The sequence below is a fragment of the Musca autumnalis genome, unplaced genomic scaffold (genome assembly GCF_047663935.1).
Source record: "Musca autumnalis isolate F117 unplaced genomic scaffold, ASM4766393v1 scaffold_2, whole genome shotgun sequence".
Classification (NCBI taxonomy): Eukaryota; Metazoa; Arthropoda; class Insecta; order Diptera; family Muscidae; genus Musca; species Musca autumnalis.
Genome location: NW_027411755.1, coordinates 87576463 through 87592295, shown reverse-complemented (window position 1 = coordinate 87592295; position 15833 = coordinate 87576463). Strand labels below are relative to the sequence as shown.

General features: G+C 34.9%; 1 protein-coding gene across 3 annotated transcripts in view; it reads left to right on the top strand.

Annotated features, from left to right (window-relative positions):
* Nucleotides 1-12946, top strand: part of Nha1 (Na[+]/H[+] hydrogen antiporter 1) — a 118725-nt gene extending 105779 nt beyond the window's left edge. Inside the window, exons 4-7 of one of the 3 annotated variants that reach the window (XM_073968163.1) lie at nucleotides 10765-11186; nucleotides 11254-12021; nucleotides 12093-12447; nucleotides 12513-12946. In XM_073968163.1, coding sequence (XP_073824264.1) covers nucleotides 10765-11186; nucleotides 11254-12021; nucleotides 12093-12447; nucleotides 12513-12673 — 1706 coding nt within the window. In that variant the 3' untranslated portion in view covers nucleotides 12674-12946. The remainder of the gene's footprint in view (nucleotides 1-10764; nucleotides 11187-11253; nucleotides 12022-12092; nucleotides 12448-12512) is intronic. The other 2 variants (XM_073968164.1, XM_073968165.1) reach the window with 2 other exon arrangements.
* The last annotated feature ends 2887 nt before the right edge of the window (nucleotides 12947-15833 follow it).

Here is a 15833-nt window from a genome sequence, read left to right as displayed (position 1 = left end):
GAAATTCCGCGTTGGTCTGGAGATATAGCATCAGAATCGGAGGTACCTCCAAAAAATTTAGATTTTTTATGCAAATATCTACAGAATTGTAACAGATAATGTCTCCAAATTTTGGCTGTGTGAAGGAATTTGGTCTACAAATAAATTTGCCAAAATAAATTAAAAACGGTTCAGATTTGGATATAGCTCCCATAAATATTTTCAGCCGATTACATGTATTTTACGCATTAAACACTAGGGTTATGACTTTTTTACAACCTCATATCCCTGTATCATATTTTGATGAACTTTTGCCTAAGATTAGATAAAATCTTAATTATAAGTTGATTCGTCAAAAAAAAAGCTCACGCTCAAAAAGCTTTCAAAGTTTTCATATATGAGCTTTTTTGAAAAAAATTTTGGAGTCACTTTAAGCACATATATGGTTCAAAAAAAGCTTTAAAACCACACGACATAACCAAAATTACATAAGCTTTTGTTTCTCACCAATTTTATCGACATATCATGACATATATATCATTTTATATCATACATAACTTTATTCCATATATCATATAAATTGAAAGTGGTTTGTGCGTGACCTTTTTTAATATTTAAATGGATTAAAAGTTATTTTAGTTATTAATAGGTCAAAGGTCATTCATTGATGCAACAGGAAATATTTTTTTTTTTTTTTTTTTTGAGAAAAACTTTTTTTTTCATAGGATTTTCCAAAAAAAACACATTTTTTTTCAAAGTGGTTTGTGCGTGACCTTTTTTAATAATTAAATGGAATTAATGTTATTTTTGGCATTAATAGGCAAAAGTTCATGCATTCTCGCTACAGGAAATCATTTTTGAGAAAAAAGGTCAAAAAGTCATAACCCTATTAAACACGCTATGATTGTTCAATTTTAATGAAATTTAGAATGTGTGACGGAATTGGGTCTAGAAATAAATTTTTTAAATTATATTGAAATCGGTTCAGGTATATATAGCTCCCATATATATTTTAGTCCGATTTAATGTATTTGATGCACCAAACAAGCTATATATACCCGACTTTAATGAAAGTTGGAATGTGTGAGGAAAATTCGCCTACAAATAAATTTGTCAAAATATATTTTACCTTATTCGGGGTAGCGAAGCGCACAAGGTTCAGCTAGTTATATCATAACAAATGGTTGATATAGTTTTTTTTTGTTGCAAATTTCAAACATAATAAAGAATTTGTAATTGTTATAATGTTCAAAATAGTTCATTATAAAAACGTGTTAGAGACTATATACAAAAGTTTAAAACCACAAAGATTAAGAGATATTATCTTTTATTGTTGAATTGCTCTTGTCAAACATTTCAAAAAATAAAAACCAGCAAGAATGTTTTTTGTTTATAAGCCAAAGAATTGGACGTAAGATGGTACCCTGTAACACTTACAGTCAGCCTAAAATTACGATTAAATGCTGTAACAACACCTTAAAACTCAACAACAGCTATGCAGAAAATTGCTCAAAAACCTAACTAGTTCATTATAGTTATAGTTTCAAATATGTTGAGCAATAATACCATTGAAGTTAAATATTTCTCTGTAAATATTTTACATATTTCTTGAAAAATTTAAAAGTTTAAAAATTTTACTCAAAAATTAAAAAAAAAATGTGTAACATAAGCTAATAGCCTATGGAAATGAAATCATTTCGGGGGGGGCCCGGGCCCCCCGGGCCCCCCCCCCCCCCTGGCTACGTCGGTGCTACCAATGTAGCATTTTCTTAACAATACCTAATGTCCTTATTGGCTGCTGGTATAAAATGTATAATATCCCTGTCGGAAATGTCAATAGTGAATCTTTACTAACTTACTACTGACATTGTCAACAGTACTACTGACCAATTGTCGACAACTCCATGTATTCTGTAGACATTATCTAGACATTTTATATGAGCGTGTCATTCGAAAGTCACTAGTCACATTGGTAGTTGTCTGTAGTAAGTCACAAGTTTCTGAGGGAATATGTTGTGACATTGGAGGTAGTAAGCCCATATAGACATTAGTGGTAGTGAGTCAATGAAACATAAGAGGTCCATATGGAGACACTGATACCAGAGTTGTTGCTCGCTTTGGAACCTTTTAGTAGATTTAAAAGCTAGAGGCATAAGACAATGAACTTAGATCCAACCCTACACTTTTGTTTAAGTTGTATACCCAGCAAAATTTGAAGGAAGAGGTTCTATGCGATGACGTGATTTCATGTCATCTTTTGCATTGGTTAAAACGAAGACGTGAAAGATCCGATCTTTTCATTAGCATTTGAACTCATGCAAAGGAAGTCGTGAAAAATCCGATCTTTTCATTAGCATTTGAACCCATTCCATGGATCCAATAAAGATGATGTTTTTGTTTTTTATTTACACACCTTTATGTTTTCTTTTATTTATCTAAATATGTTTCAAGCTATTCAAGTTTTATTATTTACAATAGGCTTGATGTTGTCGGAGAGTCGAAACCACGATCAAAGTTGTTAAAACTCTCGTCGTAATGTTGTCTTACATTTCCTGTATAATATAAAAGTACGACTTTTAAACAATTCGAAGGAAGTCCCAATTATCGAGCTAAAAATAGAATCGTACTGTACTCTTTGGTAATATAAAAATTCCCTTGTCTGTTCTAAATCTGACATAGAATGGAAACAATCAAATGTCGCTTCTCGAAATTTGAATAAAAAGTCGGAAAAGAAAAATAACAAGAATCTGAAAAGAAAGAAGTAACGACTTTTGGAAAGAAAATGTTATATCTTAAAAATAAATTAATAACGCATAAATTATGTTTTCCTGAAAAAGTCTCTCTCTCCTCTCTTATAGTTACATTTGATTCTCTAGAGCAGAGTATGGCAATGTGACTCACGTAAATTTACTCTCGTTCTCAACTTGTGGTGAGCGAGAGTAAATTTACGCTCACGTGAGTCACATTGCCCTACTCTGCTCTAGAGATCCCTAAAAGCAAATCGCTTGTAGATCCCTACATAGCGATATCATTTCTTCCCGAAATTAAAGAGTACAAATTTCCAATTTTTTATAAAACTGAAAATAATTCACGAACAAGAAATTCGTAAAGTTTGAGTCCATGTCGAAATCTGAACTGGTGTTGGGAAGATAATAGAAAAAATATGTTGTAAGATAAAACAAAATCAAAATGCGGAGAGCGGAGGATGTAAACACTGTTGCGGTACAGCGACGGTGATAAATTGCAATTTTTTTATATAATTTTTTGCTGATAAATTAGTTGTAACTATTTATTTGATTATGTATTCATTTGAATTAATAAAGATAATCATATTTAAATACAGCATTTTCCGAACAAGACATGAACATTTCATGCCAAAGCATTGGTGAAAATGACATGTCAAAGCATTGGTGAAAATGACATGTCAATGCATTGGTTAAAATGACATGTCAAAGCATTGGTGAAAATGACATGTCAACGCATTGTTTAAAATGACATGCTTAGGATCCACGCTCATATAAAATTCATGAGTGAAAATGACAAAAAGATGACATGCCAGATCACTCCCAGCAAAAATTCGGATCCATTAGTCATTACGTAACCCATTACAAAGTAATGTAAACAAGCTTCTTTTCTCATTACAAGTAATCTGAAAAGTAATGGGATACTTCTTAAAAAAATTACAAGGAAAACCTACTTACTTTGCTCCTCACTAAGTAATGAGGACGGTGGCACAGTGAGTGTGTGTCCGACTTTAAATCCTAGGGTTGTGTGTTCAACGTTCACTGTCGGCACGCGAGTTTTTTTTTTAATTAAAAAATAACAGTTCGTGGTGGACATGTGCACTGCACATTTAAGTTCTTAAGCAACCCTTAATGTTCGTGTGCGTGGCATAGTATGTAGTGTCATTGAATAGAAATCAGAGGGTTCGTTTGTTCAACTCGCACAGCGAGCGGAATAAAATAAAGTAAAATAAAAGTAAGAAGTGTGATGAAATTAAAAAAAATCTCTACATCAACTGTTCTAAAAATATAATTTTTTTCAACTTACTTTTCAACTTCTAGTGGCCACAGAATAGCTAGTTATTCTAGTGGTCATAAAATAACTATAAACTGAGTGCGACATGCCCTTGTAAAAATAATGGGGAAGAAAGGGGGTTTGCGAGTAGTTACGGCTGCCAAAAATCCCTTACAAAACCGATGATTATGGGAGGACTTTTTTTGCTGGGCTTGCACCCATGATTTAACTCATGATTTGTCATCGAACATTTTGCTGGGTATTTTATTAAAGAGAGTATAAGTGAAGATTGTTGACAAAGTCAATATACTAGTAGACAAAAGTGATGATGTGTCAACACTTAACCCGTGGCTTCCTACAGAGATTCTCCTTAGCGATATACCGTAGAATTCAAAAGCTTTGAAATTAACTTGATCTTTGTATATATATATATATATATATATGTATATATGGCGAATAACAAAATTCCTTTACAATTCCATTTGAAAAAAATTAAAATTTTTTTTTTACGAGCACATCTACGATTTTTGGTACAGAGGTAAAGGAAAAAAATTCGGTTTCAAATCTGCTCGCGTTCACGAAATTGGCCAATGCGCGCAAAAGTTATAGCGGTTTTTATTCTCATATAAAGAAAAAATATTTAAAAATATCTTTTTTGTTGTTATGAGAAAATGTACGCATAAATCGTTAACAGCAGTCCATATCTATTCGTAGATGTTTAAATAGTTATTAAATTTATTATTATTTTCGCGGAAAGTCAACAAATAATGAAAAAATTTTGAAGTAAATCCAAATTATCCTGTCCCAGAATCCGTACAAACCCTCAAAAATAAATTAAAGAATATATGCGGAATCTAGACAATGCGTAGAAAAATATGATACCAAATTTATAGAGATTGGGTACATAAATTGCATATTATAGCAACAACAAAAGAGAAAAACTTATTGTTGGAAAATATTGTTGCAAATATTTCTTTGGTTTGATTCTAAAAATTAGAAAAAAATATTTGGGAGTTCTCCAACTATTTTGCCAAAATCCCATAGAATAATGAATGTATACTGTTAAAACTTCATCAAAAAATATGGTTTACCATCGCGAGAGTTTAACTGATTACTGTGATAACTTATAAGGGTAGGAAATTAAGAGTAATATTGAAATTACAATCATTCAATTAATATTATAATTAAAAAGCCTGTTATCCGCGAATTAGTTAAAGTCGGTTGATGCGCATCCGTTTTTGGATACAGCGAATCAATCTCTGTCAAAATTTATGAATATTTCGATGTTTCACTCAGGGGCCATTGTGTGCCACCAGTTGCATCATACACTGCAAAAAACCTTAAAGTTGGTAAAAGTCGCGCAATGTGCATACGATTTTGATGCGCATCCGGTTTCGTCAGCGCCTATCAAAAATACGTCCAAATATACCAATTTTAATTAGATTCTTCTAGAACCGCGGATGTGCCTCCACATTCTATTTTTGGTGAAAACCCCATATTACACGCGAATCTCTGTAATTTATGACACGCGTTTTCGCAAATATTATAATCGCGTATAAAGGATTCCATTTACGTAAAAAAAATTCAAGAAAATCGCTGTTTAGTACGCGGATTTGTCGAAATAATTTTTTGCTGCTTTTCCTATTTTCAGGGTATCTATATCCGCGGTTTTAGTGGATGGATTCGATCGCGGAAGGTCTCATTAGATCCGTCGCGTAAAAAAACTAAATTCACGCGGGGTACAAAGGAAATTGAATGGCACTTGTAAATTTTAAACGCAAAAAATAGGTTTTTTAAAAAAAATCACGCATCAAATATTGGCCTTTAGACTCCAATTACTAGGATGCAGTAAGGAGCACACTCATGAGATATGCATTAAACGACGTAGAATCACGAGTTTTATAATCCTAATGTGAGTTTTGAATATTATCTTGTTGCGCGTCCGAATTATTAAAACAATTCAAAAAACCCCGAAATTCCGGCTTCAAAATGTCAGCATCAATTTTAGGTGGTTGCAGTGGATATATCGAAAAATGATACACTAGTATCATATTGCCCATGAAGTATTCTTTGAGTCTTTCTTTGGGCATATGTCTATAAAATGTAAGGTTAAGCCTAAAATCGGAAGGGAGCATAAAAAAACTTGTTGGCTTCAACCCATTTTTACCTATTTTTCTACATTGATGCCAACACAGCTTCGACGTAAATTAATTTTAGTGGTCGACCTTATGGGATTCCTCCTAAAACACTTCAGTTTAAAGAATGTATATCATACTATATAGAATATGTTAACAGTTCGCGAATTCTGAAAGGGTGAAACTCGGATTCATCGATTGCAAAAAATTTTTGTTTTTCGCCATATGTATTTTTCATATTTAAGTCTTATATTATTTGTCTTAAAGTTATTTAATGTTGAAAATATAGTGGAATAGCGATTATTCATGTGCCAATAATTCGTAATTCCCGATCGTTTGTAACAAACTTAGGGTCCGTAGTAAAAATCGCGATAATTTGGTACTCTCAATAATTATTGTTTTTTTCTGGAATTCGAAGTCTGTATAACCTCACATAATTCTGAACTTTTTGGAGTCGTTTCCCTGTTGTTCTAGTCCATATTTTTATTAATGGCATTCTTAAAGTACATATATTAATTTGCTAAGATATAAACTCTGTGATCGATTCGAGTTGCTGTTTTCTCCAAAATTATTGTATGTAATATTAAAAACTGTATAATGTGTAAAGGCCTGATTCTGAAATCTTTTTATTAGGTCGAACTTGGTCTTTAGTCTGTTATAAGATATGACTTCAGCAAGAATTCCGTGCTTCTTATGTGTCGAGGCCTTAAGTGGCAAATCGTGTATATTAGGAATGGAAGTCAGTAATAACTATAGTATGTATGTTCATATAAGTACGCCTCTATATCTTTGGTGCCACCGTGGTGCAATTGTGAAGCTTTGTACACAAAAGGTCAACCTTGTATAAATCCTTTATCAACGGATTTATTCTATGATCGACACTCCCTTCGAACCATAAAAAGAACTGCCCATATCATTGACCTAAAAAATAGAGTCGCACAGCAATCTTTGATATGAAGAAACCCTTTACGGTCGTGGGAAACAGCAATTTATATAATCTCCGCAAATCAGGAAGAATTGGTTGGCTTGAACAGCTGCCATATATGATGTATTGGTACTTTCAAGATTTTGGCGCATCGTCGTTAATATTGTTCCATATTGTTCCAAAGAGATAACTAATGATACAACTATACATATAAGGAGTATTTATTTCCTTTATGTTTGCTCTCTGTCACGTCTATGCCCCACAAACTCGATTTCTCATAGTCCCGGGAATTCCCGGGTTCCCGGGAATGAGAAATTTGTATTCCCGATTTCCCGGGAATGAAAAAAAGTCGGGAATTCCCAAACTCTAGTCGTAATGATAATGTCATTGCAAATGGTTGGTGAAAATGACATCCCAAAGCATTGGTGTAAATGACATGCTTTGGATCCAAAAATGAATAGCATCTTTTGGGGTCCACGCTCATATAAAATTCATCGATGAAGATGCTACTATGGAACTCGATCTAGGGACGCATAATTTCATCAAATGTTTTCAATAATATCACTCTAGTGTGGACCGGGACTTACATACTGTTGATATTACGAATTGAAACTAAAAAATCTGAATACAGTGTATCCGATTTTTCGGGATACAGAAGTATTTATAAAATATAAAAGTATTCGGATTATGGAGATACGAATTATCGGGATTCTACTGTGTAATTTCAAATAAATTATCTTGTGTTTATGACAAATCAGATCGCTAAAATGTGTGACATAGCTAATCAAAGCACAGTAGTCGACGTTGTATAGAGGCAACGGTCAAAAATATATGCAACTTACCTGTCTAATTTGATTTTTGTATTGGTATAAGGGTACTGCAAAAAATCATATATTTTTAAGGTTTTTAAATTTTTATTGTTCAGACTTCCCACAAAATCCCATATAAAAATGTGTAGTTTAGTTTATTGTGTGGAGTCTGAAGTGGAACTACCAACTACAAATCCTCAACCAAACTCATGCTTTGTGTCATGGCAGCTATAATACAGTGCGTCACCTTTAGGTGTTGTTGTGACGCCTTTCCCAGTAAAGAGGAACCAAGATATGTCCCGAACTTTGCCATGTTAAAGCTGGATAGGGCCGTTGCTTGGTATCATTAATCTCCTACGTCACCATTTAAAGATATTCATTAATAATCACTGAATATTTTTTATAGGTATCTAATTCAAGACTATAATTTTTCATTATTATCGGCCTTCTCCCGGGGCTTAAAATTTTCAAAGTGGCCAATGGCAGGAATCCCTCTGCATAATTCTACATATTCCTTGCTCGATAATACATGGAATTTGAATAAAATACATATTTTGCATACCCTCCACCATAATATGGAATTAAATTTGTCGTTCCGTTTGTAACACATCGAAATATTCATCGGATACCTTATATATATATATATATATATATATATATATATATATATATATATATATATATATATATATATATTCTTGATCCGCATAAAATTCTAAGTCGATATAACCATGTTTTCACGCCCGTCCGTCCGTCTGTTGAAATATAGATACAGCTCGTAATTTTGAAGATAGTGCTTTGTAATTTGGTGTAGAAGTTTCTATTACTCCTAGAATGTTCGGCATTGAAAATGGCCTATGTCGGTCTACGTTTTGATATAGCCCCCATAGAACGGCACCTCCCGATTTTCGGTATTTTGCAGGTTGTAGCCTCAATATTATTTAGTATTCGTTGGGGGTATAAAACTTTCCACCTGAAATTTGTCGGTATAGGCCCACGCCTTCATATATCCTCCATAAAACGGTACCTTCCGATTTTCGGCATTTTGAAGGTTGTGGACTCAATATCCCACAGAAATAGCGGAAATTTGGTGTTTAATCCTCGTTGGAGGTATGAAACTTTCCACCTGAAATTTGTCGGTATAGGTCCACGTTTTCATATTGCCCCCATAGAACGATACCCCCGATTTTCGGTATTTTGAAGGTTACGACCTCAATATCCCACCGAAATGGTTGATATTTGGTATTTTGACTTCGTTGGGGTATAACATTTGTCCACCTGAAATTTGTCGGTATAGGTCCACAACTTCAAATATCCCTTTTAGACCGGTACCTCCCGATTTTCGGTATTTTGGAGGTTGTGGACTCGAAATGGCGGAAATTTGGTATTTAGTCTTCGTTGGAGGTATACAATTTTTCACTTGACATTTTTCGGCACAGCTCCATGTTTTCATATAGGCCTCATAGAACAGTCTCACTATCCCACCAAAATGTCTGAAATTTGGTATTTAGTCTTCGTTGTGTGAAAGAAACTTTACACCTGAAATGTTTCGGTATAAGTCCACGCCTTCATGTAGCCCCATAGAAGAGTACCTCCCGATTTTTGGTATTTTAAAGGTTGCGGCCTCAGTATCCCGCTTAAATTGCTGCAATTTGGTACTTATTCCTCGTTGAGGGTAAACAACTTTCTACCAGAAATTTGCCTTTATAGGTCTTCATATAACCCCCATAGAACGGCACTCACGGATATTCGATATTTTGAAAGTTTTAGCCAGGGGTACAATTATACATTATATAATTATACATTGTAACTGGGTACAAAACATCGCTTGCAAAAAAAAAAACACACAGTATACGTGCACGGTTTCGTATAGCTCCCATTTACCACTCGACTTAAGATTTTTTGAAAATTTTATTCGCGATTTCCTACCGAACTGGTTCTTAATTGGAATTTGTGTTCCCAGAAGAAAGAAAACTTGCTCGCAAAAACTACGGGTATGTATATAGATTTATATATGTAGATTTTAGACTAACCTCCATGAAGCTGTATTACCCAATTTTATGTATTTCGAGGGGTTTTTGTCAAACCGAGATTGCTGTAATTTGGTATTATGTGTAGTCACAGAGAATAGAAAGAACAACGATGACGCCCATGGGAACTCATTTAAAGAAGGTTGCTACATTTTCCTTCTGAAGCGGATGTAACTCGATATTTTGGAATCTCAGTGCGTAGAAAAACTCCACACAGAAAATTATCAGTATAAAGAGATTATCATCAGTTAAGATATTGTTCTCCTTTAGGACTTAGACTTAAACTTAAAGTAGAAGAAGAGGTTATAATTGTTCCACAAACATCATATAAGAGACCTACAGTTTATCGCCGAGTCCGAACGGCGTGTCTAAGACACCGTATTTATAGAGAAGTTTTTCATGGCTGAAATACTCAGGAAATGTCGCCAACATTACTGAGGGGTATTTTGCCACCGTTGAAAAGTGTTTTGATGTTGCCTGGCCGGGGAATCGAACCCACGACCTTATGTGTGCATATTTACTTCAATACGTTCGTAGTTGCCTGACTGAACTTAACGCCGTTCTTACTTGTTTTCAATTATGATGATCACAAACGGAAAATATCCTGAATATGGTGGTATGCATCCTTTGCATTATTTTCGACAAATAAAACGAACAAAACAAACTCAACCAAGAAAAGATGTTCGACAAAAGCGTACAAATCAATTCCTATTAAATATATTGAATAATTGTTATACATATATAGTAGAGTTGAAAATTGTTGTTTATCATATCTGAATGAAAAAGTATTAAGGATAAGTACATTATTAAACATATGTATTCGCTTTAACAATTTGTAATATCATAGTTTCTTTTTTCATATTTTGCAGATAATCGTCCATATCGAGGTTCAGCGCTGGATACACTGAATGCCAAAATCGCTCAACATCAACAGCAAGCCCAATCCCCAAGCTATAGCAATAATGTTGAAGAGTCTTGGCTTTATACATTCTGTTTGAAATGTCGTGGCGAGGAGTCCACACCCTCGTGGGAGCCACCACATTGGCAAAAACTATTCCCCTATCCACTGTGTCCATCATTCCGACAATTTGCCCGGATAATGGTGCTAATATTGATCGGCGTATTGTTATGGATAACAGCCTATGTGATTATAGGTGATTCAGCTGCCCCTGGAGGTCAGCTTTTCAGTTTGGTGGTTCTGGCAGTTGCGGCAAATTTTGGTGGCTACTTAATATCATTGACAACGTTACCGCGTCTCATTGGTATGTTGTTAGTGGGCATACTCTTCCAGGTTCGTAATTCACAAAACACACTTTTAACGTTTTTTAATAACAAATTGTTTTTATTCTTTTACTCAGAATGTTGGCTGGACCAATTTGGAAGGTGATTTCACAAAAGTCACTGCTCACTTGCGCAAATTTGCCCTAACCATTATTTTAATTCGAGCTGGTCTCGAAATGGAACCTGAGGCTTTCAAAAAAGTCTACAAGACTATTTTAAAATTGGGCATCATTCCATGGATTGTGGAATGCATTATCATTGGCTTGACTAGTCACTTCTTTTTGGATTTACCATGGGTTTGGGCTTTTCTATTGGGTTCTATTATTGCTGCCGTTTCCCCTGCTGTGGTGGTGCCTTGCCTATTCCGTCTGCGTACTAAGGGTTATGGAGTTGCCAAGGGCATTCCCACCTTGATTATTGCTGTTGCTGGTATTGATGATGCCCTATCTGTTGCCGTTTTTGGTATCATCAGCAGTGTTATGTTTTCGGATCGCGGTATTGGCTATCAAATCTCCCAGGCTCCTGTGTGTATTATTGGTGGTTTGGCTTTTGGTGTTGTATGGGGTTATATTGCCCGATTCTTCCCTGAAAAAGGTGATCCTTACGTTGTACCCATGCGTACCATTATGTTATTTGCCGGCGGTTTGGTAGCTATTTATGGCAGCGAAGAAATTGGCTACGAAGGAGCTGGTCCATTGGCTGCCGTATTTGCCGCCTTTGTTTCGAATCTGTTTTGGTGTAAACAAGGCTGGGAAGTTGAAGATAATCCAGTTTCTACAGCTTTCGAAATCTTTTGGATGATTTTCGAACCAATTCTATTTGGTATTACTGGTGCCACTGTTAAGGTTGGTTGGTTAAAACTGCAACAATAAATTCATTTTAAATCCATTTTAACTCTTTTCCCTATATTTTTTAGATCAGTGAACTTGATCCAGATATTGTATCTGTTGGCGTCGGTTGCATCATAGGTGCAGCTGTTTTGCGTATTTTGTGTACGGCTGGTATTGCCTTCGGCGACCGTCTTAATATTAAGGAAAAATTCTTTGTTGCTCTCTCCTGGATGTCTAAAGCAACCGTTCAAGCTGCCTTGGGTCCGGTGGCTCTTAAACATTTGGATGCCAATGCCAGCGATGATGAGAAACATTATGCTTATGTAGTACAAACAATTGCAGTATTGTCTATTGTATTGACCGCTCCCTTGGGTGCTATTTTAATCTCGGTCTCGGGTACAAAACTTTTAACAAAAACAAGACAACCACAAGTTACCGAAGGTAAGTCAAAGAAGAAGGCTTTTCTACACAATAGATTCTTACAATACTTTCTTTATGATATATAGGTTGGCGCCGCAGTCATCGTCCTTCTATACGTGACATCAGTATCATTGACGAGGAAGAAGAACGTGAAGACCCTGAAATTCCAGAAGATAAGGAGACGGCCGATAACACCCATTCCAATACCCATATTCCACCATTCACATTATCTTCCTACAACAAATAAGGATTCCTTCTGCGTTTAATTGCTCTACTTTTGTTGTCTTTTGTGCGTACACTTCAGTTAAAGGCCATTACTCTGGCAATTATGTTCTTAGCTACCTATCCAGTATAAATCTTCTTGAAATTAACTCCAGTGAATTCATTCCAGATCATGTGCTTGTCTTGCATTGTTGTTATATGTATTAAATGTTAAGTTAAATGTTAATTTAAATAAATGTAAATAATTGTATAAAACAAAAAATAAAAAAAATATAATTGTAATACGAGTATGATTCTAGCGAATAACCTGGTAAGATGGTTAACCTGATAAAAAGCTATAATATAAGCATATTTGCATCCTCCAAAAAAGGTGATATGTCCGCTCATTAACTCAAAGAGTGTCACATCTCAAAAAATCAAGATTCGAAAAAACGCGTTTTAAGTTGCCGATTGAATTTTTACTTCCCAACATAAAAAGATTGTTACAACAAAAATAACCATTTCCACCATCATTTGGAAAGATCTAGACAAATAACAGTGCTAAATTTCTTTGCAAGACCAAGCATGATGTTAAGTGTTTTAGTGCTTAATAAATTAAAGAAAAACAGTAAGGAAAGGATCATAGACGGGCGTGGCCGACTATATGATACCCTACACCACTGTGAACATGTAAAATATATATAGGAGATATACATTAATTTCAACTAATTTTTATATAATATGGTAAACTTATTACTAAACAAAATTCCGTCACACATTCCAAATTTCATCAAAATCGGGCGTATATAGCGTGTTTGGTGCGGCAAAAACGTCAAATCGGCCGAAAATATATATGGGAGCTGTATCCAAATCTGAACCGATTTCGATAATTTGGCACACTTATTTCTAGACCGAGTTCAGCCACATATTACGAACTTCATCAAAATCGGACGTACATATATAGCGTGTTTGGTGCCACAAATACGTCAAATCGGTCGAAAATATATATGGGAGATATATCCAAATCTGAACCGATTTCGATGTAATTTGGCACATTTATTTTCAGACCGAATTCGGTCACATATTCCAAATTTTATCACAATCGGACTTATATAGCGTGTTTGGTGCAGAAAATACGTCAAATCGGCCGAAAATACATAAGAGAACTATATCCAAATCTAAACCGATTTACACCAAAAACAACAGCGTTCTTCCTATGGCTAAAAAAATTATATTCCCCAATTTTCACCTGAATCGGACAAAAAATACGACCTGTACGTTACGAACAAAAATACATGGACAGACGGACGGACATGCATAAATCGACTCAGAAAGTGATTATATGTATATCCCCAAAAGGAACTATGGGTCGATTTCGTTTCCTTCTGTATGTTACATACAAATGCACAAAGACATAATACCGCTTACCACAGTGTGCACGGTGCTCCTTAACCAAATTTAAATGGAAGGAGCTTACACCTGGGAAGTTTTTGCGGATTGTGAAACTGCAATGTTCATAGATGAGAAAAATCAAAAAAAAAAAAAAAACAAAAAAATCGGCAGAGGGCTATTTAAATAAATCGCGGTCAAAGTTCACACTTTTAGGGGATTTTAAAGTTTTAACGATTTTGGTTGAAAACCGCAACTCCTATGGAAATGTGACTTAAGAAAATGTTGTAGCAGTGAATTCTGTTCAAGATTGACCTTCATGATATTTTCGTAGGTTTTACCGTTTTTGAGATATAGAAGTTCAAATTAGGACAATGCACTAGCTGTATCGCCTCCTTACAAAACAATGCCATGACTGCAATTTTCCAACTTAAACATATATATCTCAAAATTGGTATAACCTAGAAAATAATTACAAAAGTCAGTCTAGTAGAGAATTTTCACAGCTATAAGATTTTCTCTGGTCCCATTTTGATAGGACGTTCTCAAGCAAAATCGAATTTTTCTTGTTTTTGGATTTCTGTCATATACAAACATAGCTGTTTCAGAATCCGCAAAAAAATTCCTAGTTATAAGCGGTTTTCATTTAAAGTTAATTATGGTGCACGTACACGATATTGTTTTATAAGGAGACGATACAGTCAGTGCATTGTCCCAATTTGAAACATCTATATCTCAAAAACTGTAAAACCTACGAAAATATCATAAAGGTCCGTAGAAACTTCTAAGGTGTAAGCTCCTTCCATTTGGTTAAGGCTTGATTTATGCCACACTCCTAGAAAGTTGTAACTCGTTGAGTTTTAGAGATATCAACATAAAACTTTGACACAAGATAAATTCGATGTCGTAACTCGAAAAACGCATTCTTTGAGATATGCTACTCTTTGAGCAAATGAACTATATGTCCACTTTAGGATATTGCCCTTATTAAGCGGTTCCGGCAGAGTTCAGGTATTTTTAAATTTCATCTACATTTTCGGCCTAAATTGGGTGTAAATTTGTATTTACGGTTCCCAGGGGTAATAAACTTCTCCATCCAGTTTTAGGTATTTTGAAGTTTTTAGCTACAATTCCTGACCTAATTTTCTATAATCTGGTATTCTGGGTTCCCACTAGACAAAATTCTTCTCCACCTAAAATTGTGGGCATTAAATGTGACCCTATATAATGAACCCACCCGATTCCTGGCATTTTGAAGTGTTAATCGACATTTTCGGCTTTAATTTGCTGTACCTAGCAAACTTTCCACTACTTCGTATGTGGAAAGCGAATAAAATATAAATAAGAAGACACTCCACAGTCTATATGTCTGATGTGCTGCTACCAACAGCGAAACCAGGTCACATAATGGTGGTTTTGTGTGTTCGAATCTTCGGCTTTCCTTTTTCACTTGCAAAAAATCTTCGGCCATTAAGCTCGGCTGCAACGAGGAATTAATTAAAATTAATATTAAAATGATCTTCGCCCTAATAGGAAAAATGTTCATATAATTTAATATCAGCTCGAGCCAGGCTGGAGTTGAAACGCACGTCCTTGAAAAACATATGAAAAAGGTGTTATCACGGGATATTAGCGTTCAGAGCCAAACTCATAACTTCCGAAGGCTGCGTCGTGGAAGCCATACAGGTTGAATTAGAAAAAAGCTCATCACCGTAAAAAACAGCTTGCATTTGAGAAATGAAAAGTCCGTTGACAGAGATGCCGATATGTCTGATGACTAATGGAGAAACATGTCACATAATGGTGGTTGTGTGGGT